Source organism: Pectinophora gossypiella, chromosome 14 (genome assembly GCF_024362695.1).
Source record: "Pectinophora gossypiella chromosome 14, ilPecGoss1.1, whole genome shotgun sequence".
NCBI lineage: Eukaryota > Metazoa > Arthropoda > Insecta > Lepidoptera > Gelechiidae > Pectinophora > Pectinophora gossypiella.
The window spans coordinates 14,193,501-14,218,931 of NC_065417.1; the positions used below are offsets into that span (position 1 = coordinate 14,193,501).

At 37.5% G+C, this 25,431-nt stretch overlaps 3 protein-coding genes across 3 annotated transcripts; 2 read left to right on the forward strand and 1 right to left on the reverse strand.

Annotated features, from left to right (window-relative positions):
* Positions 1 to 265: 265 nt before the first annotated feature.
* LOC126372799 (juvenile hormone acid O-methyltransferase-like) lies at positions 266 to 3,600 on the forward strand. The gene is made up of 4 exons (XM_050018698.1): positions 266 to 1,472; positions 1,862 to 2,036; positions 2,242 to 2,350; positions 2,615 to 3,600. The coding sequence occupies exons 1-4, from the start codon at positions 1,111 to 1,113 to the stop codon at positions 2,785 to 2,787; spliced, it is 819 nt and encodes a 272-aa protein (XP_049874655.1). The 5' UTR covers positions 266 to 1,110; the 3' UTR covers positions 2,788 to 3,600.
* Positions 3,601 to 5,641: 2,041 nt separating this feature from the next.
* On the reverse strand, positions 5,642 to 7,926 carry LOC126372749 (mucolipin-3-like). The gene has a single exon (XM_050018620.1). It carries the CDS (start codon positions 7,677 to 7,679, stop codon positions 5,868 to 5,870), a length of 1,812 nt encoding a protein of 603 aa, XP_049874577.1. The 5' UTR covers positions 7,680 to 7,926; the 3' UTR covers positions 5,642 to 5,867.
* Positions 7,927 to 8,521: 595 nt separating this feature from the next.
* On the forward strand, positions 8,522 to 24,781 carry LOC126372774 (lipid droplet-regulating VLDL assembly factor AUP1-like). The gene is made up of 9 exons (XM_050018657.1): positions 8,522 to 8,685; positions 8,854 to 9,020; positions 10,532 to 10,644; positions 11,969 to 12,042; positions 12,607 to 12,740; positions 14,453 to 14,655; positions 15,065 to 15,212; positions 16,055 to 16,157; positions 17,534 to 24,781. Exons 1-9 carry the CDS (start codon positions 8,648 to 8,650, stop codon positions 17,682 to 17,684), a joined length of 1,131 nt encoding a protein of 376 aa, XP_049874614.1. The 5' UTR covers positions 8,522 to 8,647; the 3' UTR covers positions 17,685 to 24,781.
* The last annotated feature ends 650 nt before the right edge of the window (positions 24,782 to 25,431 follow it).

The following is a 25,431-nucleotide window of genomic DNA, read 5'->3' on the forward strand; positions in this document are numbered from 1 at the left end:
TCTATTGTATCCAGCTATGTTTAGCCGGTCCTGGTGGTGAGGAGCTCGGTGGCGCAGCGGTTAACGCGCTCGGTCTGCGATTGTTGAAGTTAAGCAACATTCGCAAAGGCTGGTTGGTATATAGTTAAGCAACATTCGCATAGGATGGGTGACCGCAAAAAAAAAGTTTTCATCTCGAGTTCCTCCGTGCTTCGGAAGGCACGTTAAGCCGTTGGTCCCGGCTGCATTAGCAGTCGTTAATAACCACCAATCCGCACTAGGCCCGCGTGGTGGTTTAAGGCCCAATCTCCCTATCCATCCATAGGGAAGGCCCGTGCCCCAGCAGTGGGGACGTTAATGGGCTGATGATGATGTTGGTCACTGGGTAACCGGCGCTCTTCTCAAACGGGGAGCGCCGCTTCGAAACCCGGTACCGGACTTGCACCAATGAGTTGTTCTTCCTCTTATCGTGTGGGTTGTGAGGTGGAATACCAGCCTCAAATAAATACATTATCTTAAAATGCAGTTTTCACTAACACAGTTGGCTCGACCATTATAAATGGCGATACGGCTCACCTCCTAGCACGTTAGTCGAACAGAAAGGTCGGTGAGGTGTGGGTACCTACCTAATTCATCTTACGATGGATGTACCTGTGACTACCCTAATTGGGATATAGTCGTGAGCTTATGTGGGGTTGATTTTTATACCTTTAGTACAGCCGAACAATCCACTAGTAGATTCTATTTTCGTTATTCTACTGCGGAACGGAGTGTGCCTTCTATACGATTGTTTATTCTATGCCTATACCTAGCTGCGTTAGTATTATGTGACCTAGGTAATACATGAAAAAATTAAATGTCACTCTCTCGCGTCTCGGGCATTTGTCTCTTATCACATCAATTTGTTTTTCTTATTTTATTAAACTTATACCTATCTTTTGTATGGCATGGCAAGAGTTTATAAAACACAGATAACTTGTATAAATAAACTGTTTTCTGTTCAGTAACTTTAATGTTCTTACAGGCTTGGCCTGTTGTGTCCGACAAATTAATAAGTAATAAATTGGCAGAAAAGTAAATAAAACCTTTAGAGGGATTTTTTAAAGTCGTTTAACGAATATCCAGACGAGAATGTCGATGCACAATCCAGCATTGTACCAAAAGTTTATCTCGTTTCAAAAGCGAGATGCTTGGAATATGCTGAAAAACTTTGGAAGCAAAATGAAATGGAAGAACAACGCATCAGTTATTGATTTGGGAAGCGGAGATGGCTTCGTAACATCTATATTGAAGGAGCATTTGCCCCCAGATTTTAAGAGAGTAATCGGCGTTGATATTAGCAAAGAAATGGTGGAATTTGCCAACGAGAAATATGGTGATGAAAGAACGAGTTTTACTATAATGGACATTGGCGGAAAAGTGCCTGAAGGTTTGGAAGGAGGTTTCGATCATGCATTTTCTTCTTACGCTATTCAGTTTATTCCCGATCAAGAGTAAGTTTATTATCTTATGCCTCTTTTATCGCCCTTGTTTTACCGACTGTTGTCACCTAATGTTATTGTCAGGGTGGCTAGAGCAGATTTAAAAGTCAGAGAGATAATTTATAGCTGTCTCTCTCACCTACACACAGTCGGTATCGAAGTCTTTAACATGCACACCGGACATTCCATACAAAAGTCTCATTCTTCGCGTGGGAAGCCTAACGCATATGTGTGAGCAAGATACTTAGCGGTTTACGGCCATTTAAGGCTAATGACTAATGACCCAGAGGGGGTGAGGTCGGCGTCCGTTCGAATTGGTGCGGGGCGGAGTTACCGTTCTATTCTTTGTTCTATGACATGGATGTGACTGACAATTGTAATTACTTATTATCTTTTTTCAGAGCAGTCTTTAAAAACATCAACAGTGTTTTGAAAGACAGTGGATCCTGCCTCCTAACATTTTTAGGAAAAAATATGATCTTTGATACTTTTGCACACATGGGACAGAGTGCAAAATGGCGGACGTTGATGGAAAACGACTTGGAAAAAATTTCAGTACGCTACTACAAAATGGAGGTTCGTGTTCTCGCTTATTTGTTTCAAGCTTATCGTGCCAATTTCGCGAACATCCAACTTTGTAATATACCCAACGCCTGATAGAATATTTTAGCATTCATGGTGATGTGCGGGTCAGAAGGCGTTTTCTAATAATTAATTATGTAATAGATGGGATGCGTTACGCTTACGGGACTTTACTAATGGATATAATATTAATTTTCAGAATGCAGCCGGTGAGGTTAAAAGAATAATGGAAGAAAATGGATTTAGCGACGTTCACGTTGAAAATAACGACATGTTCTTTGAGTACGAAGCGCTCGAGCAACTTACAAGTGAGTTGCTAAATTAATTTGTAAGGCGTTATATACGCCTATATAATCTTTTACTTTATATTGATTGAGTTAATAGATGCCTACTTCCTTATTATAAAAGATAAATGATCATTTGAATTTGGATTATATCGTAATTTTCTCCATAAATCTTTTAAAATAATAGAAGTTAAGTAGGTAGATAGCTACCCATATACCTATTAAGGAAAACATTGAATGAAAATTCCAATAACTTGTTTTACTAAGAGAATCATTGTTTTTTTCTAGGTATGGTTGAATCAGGAAACTTATTCCACTTACCACCCGACAGACTTCGTGAATTTATACAGGACTTCAGTAAAGTTATTGTAGACGCGACAAAAATAGAGAAGGTGGCGGGCAAACCGGAGGCAGTACGGTTTAGATACAAGCAGTTGATAGCTTATGGAGTGAAACAATAAAAAAAGCACAGTACTCTACTTTGCGTACTTAAGTAGGTACTCTAAAGCGCTTATGCGCCTCAAAAGAAGTCCCGCGGATTTCAATGGAACCAAATGACAAGTCTTAATAATTCTATGCGGCTACTGCGACACTAGCGCTGTGGCCATGGCCGCGAGACATGTTTCGTGGCGCGAAATCAATTTTTTTTTTATTAACTTAAGGAAAACGGTGACGACCAGTTTATCATATCGATCTTTAGGATTTCAATATCAAGTAGACTTATGACGACGACATGTAGGGCTGCCCACCTTAATAGGAATTGTGTCGTGTATTAGGTTCAAGATACATAAACATAACATACATAAACAGCCTATATACGTCCCACTGCTGGGCACAGGCCTCCCCTCAATCAACCGGAGGGGGTATGGAGCATACTCCATCACGCTGTTCCAGCCTCCAATGCGGGTTGTGTTCAAGATAAATTATGAAATTCTGATCAAGTACTAAATAAATACAGATCTAAACATAAATAAAACCATTTATATTTAACTTATGTTTGAATTTTAATCTAGAAAACCGTAATAAATCAGATATTTTATCACGTTTTTCCATGACGTCATAGTGTGCTTTTTCAAACAAATTCCATAGTAATATTGTGTTTTGACGATAAGTAAAAAGTAATTGATTTGACTAGCTGGAAGACCTATAACGGGCGTGAGTTATGTATGTAATGTGAGTTTCAATAAACAATTAAGTAAGATAACTTGAGACGAAGATTCTGTATATGCAATATGTATGACTCATTTATTATTGAGTAAATTGCAATGGGGGCGATTAAATGTATAAAAATAAACAATAATAATCAGTTATTTTATTTTGCCTCATACATAACACATTAACAATATGATTAGCCTCATACAAACATAAGTAAATTCCTGTAGGCACATAATTATATTCTATGCACTCGTAACATCTTGAGATAAATGATTTTGCATAACACGTGCATTGCAGAATGAAGTGTAATGATTTTGATTACACTGCTAGACTATCATTTGATTACAACTGGTAGATAAGTAGCTACTGTACTGTAAATACATACTTTGGAATATACAAATATAAGTAATGACAATAGGAAAAGTACAGACATTATTTATCGCCCAAAAGTTTGGTCGTTCGGAGATTAAGATAAAACTGTTGATAGCTATGAATGAACCCTCATCCATCATAGTCTTTGACCCTCGAAATGGAGTACAATTCATACCCTCATCCTCATTAAACGGTTGGACATATAATGGGGCGTTACGAACTCTAAAATTATGGGTGTGGATCAAAGACCTGTGGATGGTCCTTCGAACACCAGGAGTCAATAAGTTTTTACTAACACAGTTGGCTTGACCATTAGAGTAGACGGCGATACAGCTGCCCACCTATCACGTTGTTCTAACAGAAAACTCTGTGAAGTGTGGGTAGTTAGTTTCATCTGATGGATGTATCTCTAACTAACTTGCTTGTGTTTTTAATTTAAATGGGTTTGCTCTCGATACCATTCTGGCTGTTAGAGGTATAGAAACTGTCGACGGTGTAACGAGCTTACCCAGAAGGTGCCTATTCATTTCGTAGTAATTTCTGTAAACGCATAAAAATATCCTCAATCTTTTGTCTTTTTGCAAATATCCAGTTCGAACTTATATACATCGCGAAATTACGTAAGTTCTAACTGGATATTTGCAAAAAGATATAAGATTCTGGGATATTATTGCGTTCACCATTTAGTGACCACTTCTTCTTCTATCGTGTGGGTTGTGAGGTGGAGTACCAACCTCACCAACCCTGGTGTCAGGGTTACTATTGAGTCGCCAAAGGCCCCTGACATGACTCAGTGACCACTGATGTTCGAAGATCCATACCAGTTAGATTGGGTTCCCCGAATTGACCTTAATTAGACTTAGTTGCTTTCTACATCATTTATCGCACTGATTAAAGTATGTATTAAGTATTTATAGATATTATTCTATGGTACGGGTCTGGGTTGTTCATTTCTTTGTAATAATTAGGTGAATTTATACAGTTGAAACCCAGTTAGTAATTTAAGTACTAATTACGCCCATCGCTAAAGAACAAAGTAAAATCTACTGATTAGTTATGTTATAATTAAAATTACCTAAAGATAGGTAGGTACTTAGTTTTATTTTAGGTAATATTACCTACCTAACGCTTGTGGATCGATTTTTCTGTCACGTAAAACGGATTCGGTTTTCTGGGAAATTAATTTTGCCAATTTCCGTTGTGATTCGGGGAGATTTGATTTCTCTTACATCACCTCCCAGGCAGACTAGCTTGTGGCCTAGATTGACAATAGTTAACAAGTTAAGCCGCCTAGTTCACCTATTTATCTACGTAAGTAATTAATACTCGTACTGTTACGATATAATGCGACCTCGTGTCAGGTATCACGTGATAGCGACGAGGCATTGCCCTGATTGCGGTGAAATATGAGAAATTAAAAACAACTGCATTACTCAGGCATTAGTTGAACAATATATTGTATTTTACGCAAGTCTTTGTGACTCATCTTATCACGACGGGTGAAGATGTCGTGAGAAATCCCGAGAGACGTCCTTGTGGCTATCGGAAGGACTGGCTAAATAAGACCGTGAAAAAATGGATAACGTTTGACCGGTAGTAGTTCCTAATAGGCAAGATTAGAAGTGAGTTTTTGTACTTCGACTAAGGGTGGTATTAATAAACTAATCTCAGCTTCGAGACTGCCCTCAAGATCATGTCAATGTGACAGTTCTCATATAAAACCAGAGACTTGAGCACGATCTTGAGGGCAGTCTCAGCTGAGATTAGTTTATTAATACCACCCTAAAGTTCGAAAAGAGTTTAAGCAGTTACATCTTTGGTTCGAACTGTTTTGGACAAAGGTACATCGGTTTAACTAATTGATAAATAATATCGAATAAAGTAAATTGCGACATTTATACAGATATATTCTAATATCTAATATACACTTACGATAACGGCAATAAACCGAGATAATTAGAACTTCTATTTACAATTTTATTAGATTTCTACAAGGTTTAACACCATAAAGTACTTACAACAAGTTATGGTTAGAGCTGCCTCCACCGATCTTTGAGTATGCACTTCTATAAAAGTTACAACAGAATAACGAATTCATTACTGCATTCAAAGATGTCGAACTCTGCGTTCTATATAAACCAGAAGATACTTCTTCGACCCTAGTTTCGCCAATGAACTGGTGTAAATCACTCTTCGGGAAACCATCTTTATAATATTGCTTAATAGTATCATAAGCATCCATAATTACGGAAATAAACAAACTGAGTACAACATAAATGTACAAGCTGATGAAAGAATATAAATAAACACGGCTGAACCACCACAGCATTGGTGACTTCTTAGACATAATGGAGAATGTCGCGAACATGTCATCTCCATTAATAAGAGAGAAGAGACATTCTGAAGTTGTAGCTAAGGACCTAAACTTCATGTGATACGGTCCAAGTATAAGCCAACCGCAAAACATAAATCCTGCGTAAAGCAGTAAAGCACACACTGAAAACCTGAATATCTTTGGAGCAGCTTTCTTCAATGTCAATATAACAACATTATATGTCTTGAAGAAACCCAAATACCTCAGTACTCCAAACCAAACCAAAAGGTTTCCGGTTCCCAAAAATAATGAACAGACGTTCCATTGATCATTTGTAAACTGGTTGCGTTCAATTTGTTCCTTGATTGCTGAACCCATGATGATGAGGATGTCGTTAACTATAATCATAATGTACCAAATGTTGAGGAACTCCAGACGTCCGTCTAGACTCAGTTCTTTATTGTATGCTCGCTGGAAAAATTGTACAGTGAGTTCTTTTAGTAACTGAGCCCGGTATATAGCTCTGCTGCATAATGCCAATGATGCTGTGCATATTAAGATGACAAGAATGTTTAAAATACTCCGGAGAACTTGGTCTATCTGATTATCAGTTATGTAAGTTTTGTCCCCTTTACACAATAGTTTATAAGGTTCAGCCTCTAAAGACAATGACATTTGTCCATCATGGTCTTCATTATCAAATATGATTTCCACATCAAATCTGAAGCAATCTGGAGGGGTAATAGGACCTGCCGCTCTAAAATTAATTGTTTTAATTGAAAACATCAATTTTGCTCTGACAAGGGAAGCAAAGCTAATGTTCAACCCAGCATTTGATAGAAATCTTTGAGACTGGAATCCTTCTCCATCATTCCTCGTGAAGTTAATGCAAGTTTCCACAATTTCTGAGTTGAATTCATAGCTTTCATTGAAACCATTGATTATGCCTTCTTTGTAGTTGTACTGGCAGAAAACTGGATCAGGCATTATATTGTTTTCATCATTGTAAGAATATGGCCCAATAGCATTGGATAAGTTGGCGTAACCAGTATATGCATAGTCTAAGGTATTGTAGAACTCATCCAGTTTGTAGACAGCTAGGGGTCCTGCTCCTGGTGGGTAAGCATTTATTTCCCTTGTTGAATCCCAACCAAGTAGGAAAAGATGCGAAAAGCTGATTCTGTTATCCCATGTGTAATTCACGTGGTTGTATCTGTTGTGGGCGAACAAACAGAGCTGTAGCGTGACTAGCACGATTTTAATGACTTGGACGACGAACTTATACGGGAACTTCCGCTTGGCCTTCCACTTCTCGATGGGGTTCATGAAGAAAAACTGTAGTTTACGTCGCATTTTGTCTTCCAGTTGATTGAGCGCATTGAAAGAGTTGGTCTGCTGGGAGGAAGCACCTTGAACATTTGACTGGTTACCTTGATGGTTCGCGTACCGTTTGTGCTCTTCTTCCCCTTCAGAGCAGGTCGTCTCCTCCGGAGACGATGCTAAGCCCTCCATAGCGATGGTTCCTATAGTAACTTCGTAGATAAATATTTACTAAGGAAGGTCATATGATTTTCACTTTTATATCACTGTTATAACTTTACAATATCACTTTGACATAATGTGTAACAGGCAAAAGAAAAGGACTGTACACCAACACTTTCTTTGTCCTTCCCCCTTGTATTTTTTGTCGGGTATTATTCCGTAGTCTTTTGTAAACACCCACAGATTACAGCTGCAACGAATGACAATTTGACAATAAATGACGAATTTGAATGAAAAGGTACGATTTTTTTTTTTTTTTTTTGGTTTTCCCCGAAGGGTAAGGCAAAGGGAACTATGCCCATACAGCCATGTCTGACGTATTTTTTTCTTGATGATTAATGAAATGATGAAAGGTGATGATGATGAAACCTAAGCCCCCACCCACGGAGTAGACTCCTACTCCGAACCCCAAACGAATTAACTCAAAAGTCCGCATAAACTTTTGAGTTATGAAGCGGCTTCCTGACACGAAGCGAAAATAGGCAGATACACTTTGTTTATTGAATACTCCAATATAATTACACTCGCGAATGTCTTCCGACTAACTTAATGCGATCATTAACCACAAAACACCACTTCGTATTAATTATTTAGATTATTCAATGAAGAAAGCAACTGTCCCGTTCCCGTCTCCCGCCAAAAAGCCTGAAAAGGTACGAGTTCGTCGTCATTGAACATTGAACGAGAGACTTACCAATTTTTGATTGTAGCAACACTGCATAAAACATATAGGGCTGTACCGGGCTGTACAAAAACCGGTAAAGTTCTTTTGACGTTTTGACAGTTCTGGACGAAAAAAAAAACGAAAAAGTGTTAGTCTATGGAATATATTATTCTACACATCACGATTTTGTGAAGAAAATTCGAAATTTTTATTAATTTACACGCTTATTCGCATAAACGAGTGATTTTCATCATTTCTAGCCGTTATATGGACAATGGCTCTCACAGTTGACAAATTAATAAACGACGACAGGTAAATTTTGGCGATTATGTGTCTTCTACGTGTTTGTAGACAGTTTCTGGGTTTGTAGTTTTTCAAGAGAAAGTTTGTAGCGAACCGTGTTTAGTGTAGTTTTTTGTGGAGGTTAGCTCGTGACTGGGGCAAGTGTGTCCTCTAAATCACATTGTGGTTATTTTGCAGATTTTGCGGCGACAACGTGTATCAGTTCTTGGCATACTTACCGTTCGGTTTATTGCTGCTGGTGGTGCGGACTCTGCTCGCCCTTGTGCTATGGGTCGCCTCCATCATCCTCCCGAACAAGTCGGCTGTCAGGCAAATGCTCTCCACTCTTGCCTGCTGGACTTTTGGTAAGACATATTCTGGCCTACTTCCGTTTTCCGTGTAACTTATTCTCAACACGCCAATGTTTTTTTCAATTTTATTGTGTCTGTAATCTGGAGGCTATGTAAAGTACTAGACATTAAATATTTACGAGTATCTCTTACGAAGACCTAATTAGACCAAAATGTTTTGGAGCACAAAGTATATGAAAAATATCATATATTTTTTAAGATGTTGTTTCCTACACAAGAACTATTTTGTTATATAGAGAGTCAAGTAAAAGGAAAATATTACAGGCATGTTATCGTTGTGACTTCATGAGCAATATGCCAATAGCCTATCAGTAGTGCTTTATATTTATCAACATATGTCCCTTAGTTGATATTGAATGAGTAGGTTGAACTACAAGAGTTTCACCAGAGCGGTTCAAATAGTGTATTTAAAATAGATAATAGATAAAAAACCAGTAATATTAAACCAGTGATAAACAGACTGAACCATTAATCAACGAATCACTAGTTTCTCTAGCGTGGCTCAAATAGTGTGTAAAATGGATATTAAATAAAAAGCCAACAAACAATTTTTAATATTGTACTTGTGTTATGAAAATCTAGAATAAAAATTATGTAATTTGATATTTCTTATCTATGTTAATATAATCATTATGAATAACAATTGCACTCTGTACTTTATATTTGTTACGAAGAATTAAAATAATGATACTGCTCGTTATAATAATTATACATACATGTAACAAAATAGTTAATTATCAATGTTACTAATCATTTAATAAAAGTACAAAAAAAAATATACATAAAAACATGTTTTCATTACAGGCCACAACATTTTAAATTTGATTCAATTCTCAACTATTTATTGCATTCCATGTAGTACAATGGAGTGTTACATAAGCATAGGAACTAAAACATGGATCCTGTAGGGCACAGCAACGTTGAAGGGGAGAGAGAGAGACATTACAGTAGTGGTGAAAGCCCTATTTTCCATATTTCAGCTTTGCTGTTGGTTCCCCTGTCTACTCTAAAGAAAAAACAAAGAAATAAAAGTAATTTAAGGGTTGACACACTTTCTGTTTCTATCCTTTTCTGTCACTCAGAACAGTCATTTGCTAGAGCGAGATAAAGCGACTCCACGCGACGGAATTGATAAGGCTCTTTATTGTTTATCTCTCTCTAGAAAATGACAGGTTTTGAATGACAGAAAAGGATGGAAGTATAAAAATTGTGTTCTCTACTAAATGTGCGAATAGTTGGATGATGGACTGGCAATCTTTTGCCATATCATGTATCTATTTTAAGCCTCTTTTTATCTCTAACCCATTTGATCCTACTGCTGGGTGCAGGCCTGCTCCATGCCTTTGCCGTGCCAGCTCGGTCCAGCCCAGTCCGTCTGATAACAGTCAAGGTCATCGCGCCATCTGATCCTCGCCCATTGCGACACACACGGCCAGCCCAGTCCCACTTCAGTCTGGCGGTCTTAATGCCTTACCAAGTAAATAAAGGCTTGGCAATTGTTTCAGGAGTGTATGTGAAGACGAAAGGCACGCGTGACCCGCGCTGCAGTGTGATGGTGGGCAACTACGTGTCGTGTCTCGACTCGTTAGCTGCCTCGCATGTGCTCGGTACCATCAGTGTGAGTAGCAAATTCAAAAATATCTTTATTCAGTAGGTAACATAGTTACACTTTGAATCGTCAATTTTTACATAACGAACGTCTCATCCGCCTAAAACTACTGCAGCTTCTCACAACCTGTATAGCCGGGGAAAAGAAGCTGCAAGAAAGACCTCGGCACAGCCTTACATTCAACAGGGGTTTTGAGCTGTCTGAAGTGGGCCGATAACGATAAGCGGCGAAAGAGGTAAAATGACAAATACGTCTCTCGTAAACTGATTGACTTAACATGACAAGCTCTCGACTCTGTCCCAATTGGGGTAGTGAGAGGTACATCCATTGCACGACGAACTAAATAAATACCCACGCCACGGGGAGCTTTCTGTTAGACCAACGTGATAGGTGGTGAGCCACCTCTATCTATATCTAAAATAATTTATTTATAAATTGGGTAGTGGTATTGTCTTTAAAAATGTATAAAGTATATTAGTAATAATAGCTTATAGTCCGCCTGGATTTCGACATGCGGCATATTTATTCCACCAGTAATTAATGTGTATAAAATTTATCCTATATTCTTTCCCAAAGTCTAATTTATCTCTGCACCACACCAAAATCGATTTAGTTGTTTTGGCGTGAAAGCGTCAGACAGACAGCTACTTACGCGTTTATAATATTAGTAGGGATTAGTGTGGTTGATTGTGTTGTATGCCCTAAGACGCTGACGTTCGATAGGAGTAGACAGAAAACATAAATCAAAATATTAAAGAAAGTAAAAGCCAGTAAAAAGGGCCGGTCTACCCTATACTATGTGAAATGTATTGTATTGTATTGAATGTATTGTGTGAATGTATTAAATGCTTCCAATTCGGGCGGACACAAAATTACACCTTATTTTAGTTTGACAGCTCTTATACTACTGCCGTCCTTCACTTACAATAAGTGCAAGAAAGAGAGAGAGCTAGTTTTAGTCCTACCAAATTAACCGGCCCATTGGTGCTAATTCTTGTAAATACCATCTAATTTTATTTTAAGTTATATCTGTCATTTTCTTATCCGCCGAAAAGGAAAGGGACGGGTAATCGACAAGCATAAAATTTATGGAACACACGTCAATTTTAAGCACAAATCTAAACCAACCGTCTAAAAATTTTACATCAGTCAATAACCCGACACGTTCATTTAATCATTCTTCCTAAAATTAAGAGCTGTGAATCATCCGTCCCTTTCCTTTTCGACGGATATGAAAATGACAGATATAACTTAAAATAAAATTAGACGGTGTCTCCAGGAATCGGGGCCATTGTCTGCTTTTACCGATTAAAGATGTATGTTTTGTCCACAGCTAAGAAAATGGAAAGTGCCTCCATTTTTTGCATCTACGCTGGGCATAAGGAACGCAGCGCAGTTTGTCAGGAAGTAAGTTATGCGGTCGCTGGAGCGAATAAACATGCGAGCGTATTCACTTCACTCATCGTTATACGTATGATAGTTTTCAATCATAAATGTAGCATACGTGTACGAAAACGTACGTATGAAGGTACGTGTACAGTCATGGGCAATATCATGTACCCACTTTAGAACCCTGTCGCACTATCATATTTGACATTTAATAAGACTTACGGTTTTATTTGTCAAAAAAGTTAATGTGGTATCAAAGTGTATACATATTAGTACTCGTGACCGTACGAATGGAATTCGTACGAAAACGCATCTAAAGTGCGAAAAAATGTCGAGTTTCCAAATTCGCGAGAAATGCGGAGGTATGTCGCCTAATCTGTATTGGGCTGGTTTGCCCTTCGCGGGTTGGAAGGTCAGACTGACATCTTCAGGTTAGGTATGCGAACCCCGCGAAAAACGGGTAAACGGATGAGTAACAATGACTCATATAAAGGTTAGCAAGAGGTATGTTTAGTTGTATATTAAGCTATGGTAATAACTTTTTATTATACAATCGAAGCTAACCATTTACTATGATTGCAGGCAGCATTTCGCGGACTGCCCTAGCAAGCCAGTCCTTCTGCAACCAGAGGGTGGTCCTACCAACGGCCGGGGGTTGCTCAAGTTCACCGACTGGCCCTTCCCGATTGGGAACAGAGTGCAACCTGTTGCTATTAGTGAGTCGATTTACATACTTATTCCGCGACGTCGACCAATAATAATTATAATGCTTTATTTATTGCACGAAAATACATATTATACAGAATATCCCTTACAAACTAATAATTATGTGCTCTACATATATATATTAAGAGTTGAACAGGGGTCCCTCAAACTAGGCAAGTGCCTCTATCTTAGGGAACCGGTTAACAACCAGATTCCTGTACACACCATCTTCTTATCTGGCGAAAAGGAAAGGGACGGGTAATCGACAGGCATAAAATTTATGGAACACACGTTAATTTTAGGCAGAAATTAAAAATAACCCTTCCGAAATTTTATATTGGCCAATAATCCAGCAGAATTAAGTTGACAGCACAAATTAAACTCGGGCGAATTAGATAGGCATCTCGCATTGTTATTCGCCCGGGCTATTCATTCATTTTAAAATTAAAAGTTGTCAAGCATCCCTTTCCTTTTATATTTCTGCAAGTATCGGGGCCTAGTAAGTAACTAGTAAATTAGTATTAAGTTTGTTAATGTTATTTTAAAAGCTGTCCCGTCTAATCGTCGACTCCACGGAAAATTTTTACACTCTAAAATTGCTGAAAATTTCTGTTGATCTATTATGCCACTGACTGATGAATTAATGAGTGAGAAATGAAGTAACTTTGTTTTTAACTTTTAACATAAAAAGAGACAATTTTGAGTTACGAATACGCCGAATAACACAATTTAGTGCGAAAAACTGTGGAGTCGACACAATACACTTGACCTGAAAAATCATGAATAGTCAAATTAAGTCACGCACTAGAAACTACCTTATTACGAAGTTACAAGGTCACTAGCAAACATGCTTAGTACACCAATTTATTATGTATGCTAGAAGATGCAAATCTGGTACAATTATACCCATTAATTCAATTCAATAATTTTATTTCAGACCATGTGTCCATATTTGTTAGTAACAGTACAAACTTATATACATACTATGTTAGTGGCAATAAAAAAAAGACAAATCAAATCAAAATTAGATAAATTATAAAATAAAATACAATTAAATAACTTCACCTCCGTATGTGTAGCTGCACCCAATGACGCAGCATCGGTGAGTCACACCGGCCTGCAAACACATACAGAAGGCTGTTGGTGCTAGCGCGAAGCCGAAAAAGAAGGGAGGCGCACCGTTTTCTCATAATAGCGTAGAAGTCATCCCCGCGAACATCCCGGACGCACTGCAACGCCACGGTAGCCGAACGGTGGACGAACTTAAATAATGTACATTGCGAATAATACTGCTGGACTTTTGTCCAGCTCCAAAACAAAGAAGACATGTCTTCCCTTATCGATTACGATTGGGTAATTCAGGACTAAAAAAAACCCAGAGGGTGTGACGTCGACGCCCAATTTGAATCGGCGCGGAGCGGAGACTTTCATTCATTTATTTCGGAAACAATAACAATATTGTGTTCGAACACATCTAGCAGATTATACATACTTACAAATTATAAAAATGTCAAGTCAATATTGAAACAAAAATATTTACCTACCGTATATTTATCTACTTACCGTTCTATACGCATTATTCAGTATTTTTTACTTTTTTTGGAATTTTAACCCAGGAAAAGAATAATGAACAATGAGTTCGATATTTTATCACGTTTTATATGACGTAATTGCGTTTTCTTTCATACAAATTCCAAAGACATTTTTTGTATTTTTTTCCCAGCCGTGGAGCGTCTATTCACGAACGTAACAGTGCACCGTCCGACTGACGCCCGGGACAAGTTCCCTTGGTCGGACGCTCTGTGGTTCCTGTGCACCCCGGTGACGGTGTTCAGCGTGCAGCTGCTGCCGGCCGTCGAGCGACATGACGACGACGACGCCGCCTTCACGCACAAGCTGCGTTCAACCATCGCAGAGGCGCTTCATGTGAGTGAGCTCTAGTGATTAGTTTAGCGTTTAATGTCTATAATTGAAAATTGGAATTACCACTTCTAGAAATAATGACTTCTAGAAATAACCACTTCTAGAAATAATCATTTCTAAAAATGACCCCTTCTAGAAATGACCACTTTTAGAAATGACCACTTCTAGAAATGATATTTTCTATAAATGACCTTTTCTAGAAATGACCACTTCTTGAAAAGACGATTTTTAGAAATACGGTTACAAACAAGAGTTGCATTATCGGAGTTACGTTCATACAGAAGGGGAATTACAGGGGGGTAAGTTACAAACGATTATGACAATCGAATGTGGTAGTGATAAAAATGCATGGGATTTATATACATATACACAATAGTCTATATTCTGATGATCTGTTGACGTATTTCCCCAGGTGGAGCTGACGTCGTACAAGTGGGAAGAGCTGAACCGCTGCGGGCTGGGCGTGCGTCGCGCGGCCGCGCCCGACCTGCTGCGGCTGGCGCGGCAGGTCAAGGAGGTGCTGCCCGCCGTGCCCATCAACGACATCGTGCGGGACTTGGGTGAGTGGCACGCTCAGCTGGACCTCGCACATTGAGTCCGAACCTCAAAGAAAAATGGAACTGTTGGCGTCAGATAAGGCAACCCCCCTTGCCTAGGTTTGTTGATTATAGCAACAAGGGATATAAAAGTTTTTTTATACAGGGTGTTAGTGACATCGTAACGAATACTGACGGGGATGATTCAGACCATGATTCTGAGTTCATATCAAGTGGAGTTTTCCGTCGCAATTTTTTTTTGTTTTATAAAATTATTTTAAATTCTATACTTTTGCGATGGAAAATTCCACTTGATATTAACTCAGAAAAATGAGCTGAATTATCCCTCTGAGTATTCGTTACGATGTCACTACACCCTGTATTAAGTTTTCTTTCTCTTTTATTATAATGAGTTTTTTTTCATTTCGCTCGCCAATAGGAACCCATATACGCTCACTTTTATCTTTACTTTAATTAATTTGAAGTGTATTTTTATTTATCTCCACCAACGCGCAGTGGAGCAGTGTGGTGGAGTATGCTCCATACCAACTCCGGTTGATTGAGGGGAGGACTGTGTCCAGCAGTGGTACATATAGGTATATTTATATCTTTATTTTAACTTTTTATACATTCATTGATTCTTATTATTTATTATATGGCTGTCGTGTGAAATGTTAATGGTTACTGTCTATTTATTTGTGCTCTTTTGTGTAAGTTTTTTTTATTACGTGTTTTGATTGTAAGTATGTGATATTGAAAGAAAGAAAGAAATATATTCCGTGTTTTGTTTTTTATCTTTTACTATGGTGTCCTTTTATAATAAACGTTTTTCTTTCTTAAAATAAAGATTTGTTTTATTGCTGCAGCGTCGACCCGCAGCGTGGACGTGACCATCACCAACCTGCTGGAGGGGCGGGCGCCCTACACGCCCGAGACTCAGCCGCCCCCGCCCGCCGCCACGCAGCCCAGGTATGACCATACACACCAGAAGACCAGGGGGGTTAAACTGGCCATATCAACACAATTCATCTAAGAAAGCAAAATTGCTATTTGACTTTGATATAAAAGTAAGTGCGCAATGCAAACAACTGTCAAATAGCAATATTGCTTTCTTAAATGAATTGCTTCAATGTGGCCATTTTAACCCCCCTGGTATGCTCAATCCTATGACAAGCCGCCATTGCTAACCCATTGATGACGTAAGTGTTATTAATAAATTGGTATCTCCAACATTCCAAGGACGTAAATTTTATTATTGAAAATTAAGTGAATTAGTGACTAATGTAATTTAATTACTATTATTTAAATATGTAGGTAATTTTTTTATTAAAAGTGATAAAATTCCGTGCAAAGTAAATTGAAAACATTGGATGTGGGTATTTTTTTTACGAAATGGCAACGGAAGTGAATTACTGAATAATGTATTTAATTACTATTATTTAAATATGTAGGTAAATCGTGAAAAAAATCCGTGCAAAGTAAATTGAAAACATTGGATGTGGGTAATTTTTTTTTACGAAATGGCAACACAGGGTTGGATGACGTCAGCTGGGCTAACCTTGAAATGCTGGCTGTCAGTTTTGAGCGTACCTGGTTTTCTTATACCGTGTTACACATGTTCGTTCAGATAACGAAGGATCCATTGCGTTAGGGTTGTATAACACAGTTGGCAGTCCAGATAAGGAATATTCGGAATTCTATTATTTAATTTTATTTTGATTTTACTTATATAATGTACTGATTCCAGTACACACCATTTAAGTTCGAAGTAAGAACACACATCAATTTTACTCAGAAATTTAAAAAGCCCTCCCAAAATTTTATATTGGCCACTAACCCGACAGAATTAAGTTGATAGCACACGTCAGTCTTTCCTTTTCGGCGGTTAAGACAATGACAGCTATAACTTAAAATAAAATTAGGAGGTGTCTGCAGGAATTGGGGCCAATAATTACATCATCATCATCAATTTAAGAGCCACGCTCTTGTCGGTGTAGCATTTTCCATTCCAGTCTATCAAAGGCCAATTCCTTGACTTCCCTAATTTAAACTTCCATAATTGTTTTTGACAATTGGAATATTTGCATGTCTGCTTGCAAGTTAGATGAGAGTACCATGAATTCTAACATAACAAATACTTTATTGTATGGAGCATACTCCACCACGCTGCTCCACTGCGGCTTGGAGGAGGTGTTTTACGGCTAATAGCCGAGAATAATGTTTTAACGTGCCCTTCAAAGCCCAAAAAATTTCGAATTCAAATTTAAAAAATAAATTGAAATTCAATTAAGTATTTTTTTTTCGATTTTTTATTTGTGTTAAAATATTTGTATTTATATTTGCAGGTACGTAACTCCCGTACCTACGGGTGTGTTCCCGAAGAGCGCGAAAGAACGCCAGCTGAGCTTCCAGGAGCGGAAGGCTCAGATGATAGCGGACGCGAGGAGGAAATACATCGAGAAACACGGGCTCAACATCGCGCTCAACAACTGCTAGGGTGGACAGGAATTCGATATGCTACGGAAGTTACGGAACACATGATATGGCTACTTTTGTTTTGGGTACAGATGAAGATATAGGTTTGAAGGTGTTGCTGTTTCTACCCATTTGCCCGGCCAAGTAGTGAATGCGACGTAAATAATAGTTACGTTAAAAAAGAAGATTATGCCAACCGCGGCGTATAAGTTGAACAACAATTGTGGTCGTCCGCGTAAGTAGCGTCTGGTTGTCATGGTTACGCGCTATACCCCTCCCGTCCCTCATACCGCACTTTGATTCAGACCCTAATCTGTCACTACGCATTCAAGGTCATTGTTATTTATATATTAATTATCTAAAGTATTCAATACACATAGTCATTACAGCCACATGCATATTGCTACAATATATTGTAATATTGTTTACATATGTCGCAATATCCCTCTATGTTGTTTACATATATTGATCACATTTATATAACATAAAAACAATCTACCAACCAAACAATCAGTTCAACTTACACGGTGCGGTTTGTAAAGTAACTCTGTATAAATTGACAATTGTATAATAAGAAGTTCATGACTATATCACAAAGGGGTAGTCAGAGGTAAATTCATCGCAAGATGAACTAAGTACCCACACGGAGCTTTTCAGAGATATTTTTTCGTGTTATCTTCAATTATAAAGTAAGAACTGAGAATGTAAAGTTGGTTTTTGACGCGTGAACGTTTAACACGATTGAGTGAGTAACAGTCGAAGATATTAATCAATTTCACACCCATATCTAACTGGTGGTCAGCTGATGTACATATTTACATAACTAGCTTTCCGCTCGCAACTTCGTCCGCGTCATGGTTCTAACTTTAAAAAGTTTCATACAAATTTCAACCCGTTTTGTTAACCCTTTGAGGGTTGAATTTCGCAAAGTCCTTTCTTAGTGAGCACCTACGTCCTAAAGGGAACCCCCATGCAAAATTTCAGGCTCCTACCATTTGTAGTTTCTTAGATTTCGTAATTAATCAGTGAGTGGTATTTTGTCTTATTCGCACTAACGGTATACAGCGTACGAATACCTTAACATTCCAAAACGCCGCTGAAGAGATCAAAAATTACCAAAAGAAACATCTAGAGCGACTAGCCGATCATCCGAATCCCCTCACATCAGAGCTTATATAGACCTCGTAAATGTGGTGAAACGACTGAAGAGAAGCCATGTTGTAGAAAGTGGGAGGCTGTGACACTGGTTGTAGCTCCTGACACGTCACTTATCCACTCAACGAAACTGCTTATAAATAGTCTTGAGGACTGATTGTAGTTTAAACCAAGAAAAAAAAAGATATGTCGTTCTAATCAAGTTACGTTTGGAAGATCACAATTCAATCTAATAATTCATAATTCTGTCTGTACCCAAAGTAACATAGTCAACAGCGCCCATTCGAGCGTACAACAAACTTAACCTTATTTTGGTTTGATGGCTCATAAACTATTGTCCTTACAATATGTGCAAGAGAGACAGAGCTAGTTTTGGTCCTGTCAAATTAAGTTAATATTCAGTTGGTGGTTGCCCGAATCGGTACTAATATGTCATATTATAAACAGTTTAATACGAACTGGACCTGGTTACACATCGCAGTATAACAGTTTAAATTTAAAATTAGAAGCTCAAATGTAGGTGGCAGCACTGTTGTGTTCCTAAATTTTGACAGTTCTCCATACTGTCCAGCTAAAATTCGTGATAAATTGCTATAAAATGTGGAGTAACGTGGAGTGTATCCTGTCTGAAGGATGAGTTAGAAAAAAGAAAAGCAGCCAGTTGGAAAAAAGGCAGTTTTGATAACTTTATCTAAGTTTTCATATAACACTATGATTTTGCAGCTGCGCAAAGGGTTATAGTGTAAAAATATAACCAATACAATATGTTTGATTACTGAAATAAACTCAAATAGTATGGAGAACTGTCAATATTTAAGAACACTCAACAGTAGCGACACCTGATGGGAGTAATAGGCAGGTTTTATCCTCATTATTTGCCAATGTATCATAAAATATCATATTGCGTGGTCCTAGTGTAGTAGTCACACTTGGTAATGTTATTAAAGTAGGATTTAAGGTCACAGCACACTAGAGCCACCCACTCCCACCCACCCACTCCGCCTCGCCTCATGAGTCAAAACCACGTAAGCGACTTTTTGAAAAATCACAGTCGGAAGTAATTTTCTTCAATAAAACCTTGATTTGTTTCAATTAATCTCATTTTAAAAACTAGCATGGAAAGTGATACACCGACAAGAGCGTGGAGCGTCTTATATTAGTGATGAACCTTATTCCGGGTAAAAATTGAGACCAGAAATTTTTGACCTGGATTGAAACTAGCTTGTATATTGCGCAGTTTTGTTAACAGAAATCACATTCGAATGTGTTTGAAAAAAGCGCTTACGTGGTTGTGACTCTAAGGGCACTCTATATGGACTTGTATGGGGGCTTGTGGGGTTCACATCAACCCCGTTGAGTCACCGGATCGCCTCGGTTGTGTCTCCACGCGCGGACGGCGGGTGGACAACTCCCTGCTCGCATGCTTATCTTGCGTTTAATGGATATTCATAAACACCGTCCACTGGTTATCGTGCGAAGTTTATTGGTGACAACTCATGGAGCTGAAACTGTCGAGAACAAGTGGACGCCGTGCAACAGGCTTGTGCTGGGTGGCTTTTATGAGCTGTGACCTCTAAAGACAAATTCGCAAGAAATGAGGCACCGTTTACTAGCGTGAAATTGTTAAGGAGATTTATTCGAGTGTGTTGCATTTTAAACATCGGCCAACTTTGCAATTGCAATAATATTAGTCAAAAAATAAAGTTTAGTTTTAAATAAAACATACCGAAAGCACAGATGACGTTAAAATAGCGATGGTAGCGCCAGTGACGTAATATCAGGCGGATTTTTGTTGCAACTTTTGACAGTTCGTTGTTTCAGCCTATTTAAGTACTTTAAAGAGAGATGGCTAGAATATTTGTGTTTTGATTATAATCTGGAGGTCTAAAGCTACATTGACGCAATTAATATAAAAATCAACATTGTGTTGTAATAATTTCATCTAATGTCAAATAGTAATGTTGCTTTTTAAGATAAATTGCTTCATTCAATATGGTCTTTTTAGAGCCCCTGTGAGATTGATGATAATTACGATATCGATGCTATAATACGATCTTATGATTGGTCAATATTTTTCTATAAATAAATTGTTGGTCGATGTATTTTCATTAGTGCCTAAATAGATTGTCCAGTGTAATGGGTCGTGTCATTTATATTTCCTTAAGTTAAAATCTACTTGACACAACAAATAATTCCTTGAAAACTTTGTAGTACTATTACTTCGATTCCTTCCAAATAATATGTTGAAATTGATATATATCAAAATACTTATTAATCTTTCCCGATTCAAAGAGTAGTTTAAAAATTATATATATATTTTTATGATTCAATCTTACATTTGTGAAATTGAAATTGGGATATTTCTTGGGTTCAAGTGAGATTTGAAAAAGGAAAATTATAATTAAAAGTAATGTAATTTCGTGTTAATAGAAACCTAAACTAGCGGCACGATATGATAGCTGTTTTGACGTTTGTTTTGCTCAGCAAGTTGCGTATTAATTAATAATTACGTTAAAGGCGCAAATTGCTGTCCTTTATTGTGTTCATGAAGTTTCGTATTAATTTATAATTATAGTAACGGTGCGAATTGCTGTACTTTGAAACGTCAAAGCGGCCATCATAGCGAGCCGCTCGTTTAAATTCATATTTGTAAAGTATTTTAAGTGGTTCAAATTGGGAGTTTTAGCGAGGATATAATTTGCAAGGACTTATGTAATACTATATTTATGCGTATTTTACGTACCTTCAGCAGAATAACACTTATTTTGGTGTCAGTGAAATCTCCATTTTATCTAGTCTAGTGTATAATAGTAAAACTAGACTAATTATTTATATTGGTCTAGTAATATAAATAATTAGTCTAGTATTATTATGTTTATTACCAGTTTTATATATTGCACCATTGTCATTAGTATTAAATTAATATAACACAAGCTGACGACTATGTGCCCATTGGGGTAGTCAGAGGTACATCCATCGCAAAATGAACGAAGCTTCCCCGAGCTTTCTGTTAGACCAACGTGATAGGTGGTCGTATAGCCGCCTGCAATGGTCGCAAATTAACACTTCGTGAAATCTAGTCTACTTGAAGAGGCTTTTGGGATATGTTTAAACAATTTATTATTTCACGTCTAAATTCTTAAACTAATTAATCTAACATTGACTGACACCATAATAGTGTTCAATATTTTGAAAAAGACAAGTAGATTGTATATATAGCTGTTTATTTAGAGGGGTGAAATTTAAGTCTGGTTTTTCATTTTAACCCGATAAAAGGATATGGCGCTAATATATAACACAAACAACCCACATACGTCCTACTGCTGGGCACAGACCTCTCCGGAGCGGGTACGGAGCATACATAAATAAATATTTAGCTGTGCCAAAGTTTCATGTGATTACAAACGTCCAAGATTAAAGATCATTGATCACAGAGACACACACATTAACATACATACATTTTTGTTGTATTCGAATTTGTATGGATTTATGTGTGAATGGGTTACACAGAAATCCGGACGCGATACAGCGCGGTATCATAGTCTGTGTACATTTAGACGTTTTCGGGACAGCAGAGCGAATCAAACTTTTAATTTCACCCTTAAAGTGGCAAAAATATATATTTTTCATGACTAGTTATACATTATATTTAACATGTAATATTAGCATAGTTTAAACTGAAATGTTTGTGATTAGATCTCATTGTACAGAGAACATCGTCGACATCGCTGTTATAATATACAGTCATGAGCAATATCATGTACCCACTTTAGAACCCAGTCGCACTATCATATTTGACATTTAATGAGACTTACGGTTTAATTTGTCAAAAAAGTTAATGTGACATAGTATCAAAGTGTATATATATTAGTACTCGTGACCGTACAAAGTGTAACGAAAACTAAGGGGGGTGACTCAGCTCATTCTGAGTTAATATCAACATATGTTTTCCATCGCAAAAGTAAAGAATTGAAAATAAAAAAATAAAAAACTCACAAATGTCATGAATTTTGCGAAGGAAAATTCCACTTGATATTAACTCAGAGTAAAATGAGCTAAATCATCCCCCTCCGTATTCGTTACGATGTCACTAACACCCTGTATAGCGTATGAATTCCAAAACTGTGTTAACACAAAAAACAGGTTCGAGAAAAAACGAATTCAAAGTTTGTAAGACCATAGTCTAGGGAGTGTAGTCCTCGGTATAACATTTAAAAAAATCTGCGGTCTTGTGTGATCCCGGAAGTCAATATAATTCCAAAAAGACAAAAGATTCTAGAATATTTTTGCGTTCACGGTAAAGATATTTACTTCCGGTGTGCGAAATTCCACCGTCTGCCTATTGGGTATACAAAAGAATGTCATTTTGTGAATTACACCCCAAAGCACTTATTTTTTGACGCATAAATTGTAAATAGTGCGACAACGGTTATTCTGGCGGACTGATTTGAATTTTAGTTTAGTTGGAATTTTTTTTTGCACCATGTGTCGCTGAAAATATCCATGGCGTTCATCGTATCCATCTTAGGACGAGTGGTTGTGCCCTGGTCTCACGATGGGCGGGGATATTACAATAATCACTGGTTAGGACATTGCAGGCTAATGAACAGATTGCTCGTGCTTCGGAGGGCTAAGCAGTTGTTCTCGGCTGTTATGTAGTCGTTACATGAAGCCTGACGTGTCCTTGGCGGCTCAATAGTAAACCGAGAGGGTTATTGAGGTCGTTCATTGGTCTTACAACCCATGGTATAAGAAAACCAGGTATGCTCAAAAGTGACAGCTAACATTTCAAGGTTAGCCCAGCTGACGTTATCCCACCCTGTGTTGCCATTTAGTAAAAAATAAATTACCCACGACCAATGTTTTTATATTTACTTTGCAAGGAAATTTTGAACTTTTAGTAAAAGATTTACTTACAGTTTCATGGTTTTTATATATGTGACAAGTGATAATAATTAGATACATTAGTCAGTAGTTCAATTAAATTTCAATAATAAAAGTTACGTCCTTGGAATGTTGGAGATATCAATTCAATGGTAACACAGTGGTAACACTTACGTCATCAAAGAGCTAGCAATGGCGGGTTGTCATAGGATTGAGCATACCTGGTTTTCTTATACCATGTTACAACTCACACGAGAGAGAAAGGTAACGTGTGAATCCGTTAGGGATTAGGGATGTGACTTTAATATTTCTACGATGCGTTATAAAACTATTCTCCATCCCTTTCTTTCATTCAGTAAAGTAAGTCACAGTACTATTTCCAGAGCTATGAAACTAAACTAAAATTAATATTGTCCATAAGATGCGACACTAATGTATATGCAGTCGATATTTGGAATGTCAAAGATCGGTTGGACAGTGTGGTAGACCGGAATTCATATTAAACACGAATTTGAAAATGGAACCTGTACACAATTTAAATATTATGATTATATTTATAAGCGTTTAAACACACGTTATAAAGACTGAAAAATATAAATCTATCTCCGTTGTTATTTTAATATTTTAGACTTATTTTTATTCCGAATTAGTTTAATTTGACCGCCTGCTTGCTTGTTAGAAAGTGATGTAGCGGTCCTGAATAGCCACGTTTTGCTTGCCTAGAAAATGCCTATTCACTCTTTTGATTATGAGTAAGCTCATAATCATAGATCAATCCTATTATGATCCCCCCTCCATTTTTCCGACTATTAAGAGCTTTCTAGGCTTTTCAAGTAGCGCAGAATCTTGCATTTTTCCTATATCGCTTTTTTAGCTAGTTTTTTTAATTAATATCTCGTTTCGCTATTTTGAGTTTAAAATGTACCCACGTATGTTTGTCCTGCCTACCACATTGTACCTTATTTCGTTAGCCTATGGTCTAGATTAGTACTGCCTTACGGCTTCCCTATACATAGTTGTTCTGAATATTAAGTTTGTAATTAATGACGAATTATATTAAATAAAAGTTTTGTTTCAAACATCGCATTTTGATTTATTTAATTTCTTACAAAACAATATTTTAACATGTCATATTAAATTATGGAAATAACTTGCGATCAATACTTACATCATTCAGAAATATTGTTGGACTTATTGAGAACATTAATAATTGATTTGAACAATTCATTGTTATGTTGTACTTTAAAACGTAAGATTTCAATACTTTCAGGCAAACTTATAAGCTCTGAGTAATATCTCGACACTTCTATCTTTTTCTGTTGCTCACAACCGTCATTTGCTAGAGTAAGAGAGAGCGACCGCGCGTTATTGGTTGTTTGACCCTTCTCAGGACTTCATATCAAAAGTGATTTGCAAGTTGTCTTCCTATTACTTAATGTTGCCCATCCAATTAGAGATGATTAGTGTCAATTTATTTACATAACAAGCCCACGCTGTGGCGGCCCTAGCAAAATATTTAGATGGTGCGTGACCTCAAAGTGGCACCCCTCAGTCCCTTAAAATCCAAAATTTTTCGATTCATTTACGGCCACCGAAATTTACCTATTTAATTTTTTTTTAAATGTTGTTTACGACCCGGTATGAGTTTTATGTGGCCGCAATGTAACCCGATGAAGTTTTAGTTTGCGGCCAGGGTGAACCAGTCTTGGTTGATTTTGGTGCCCCCCCC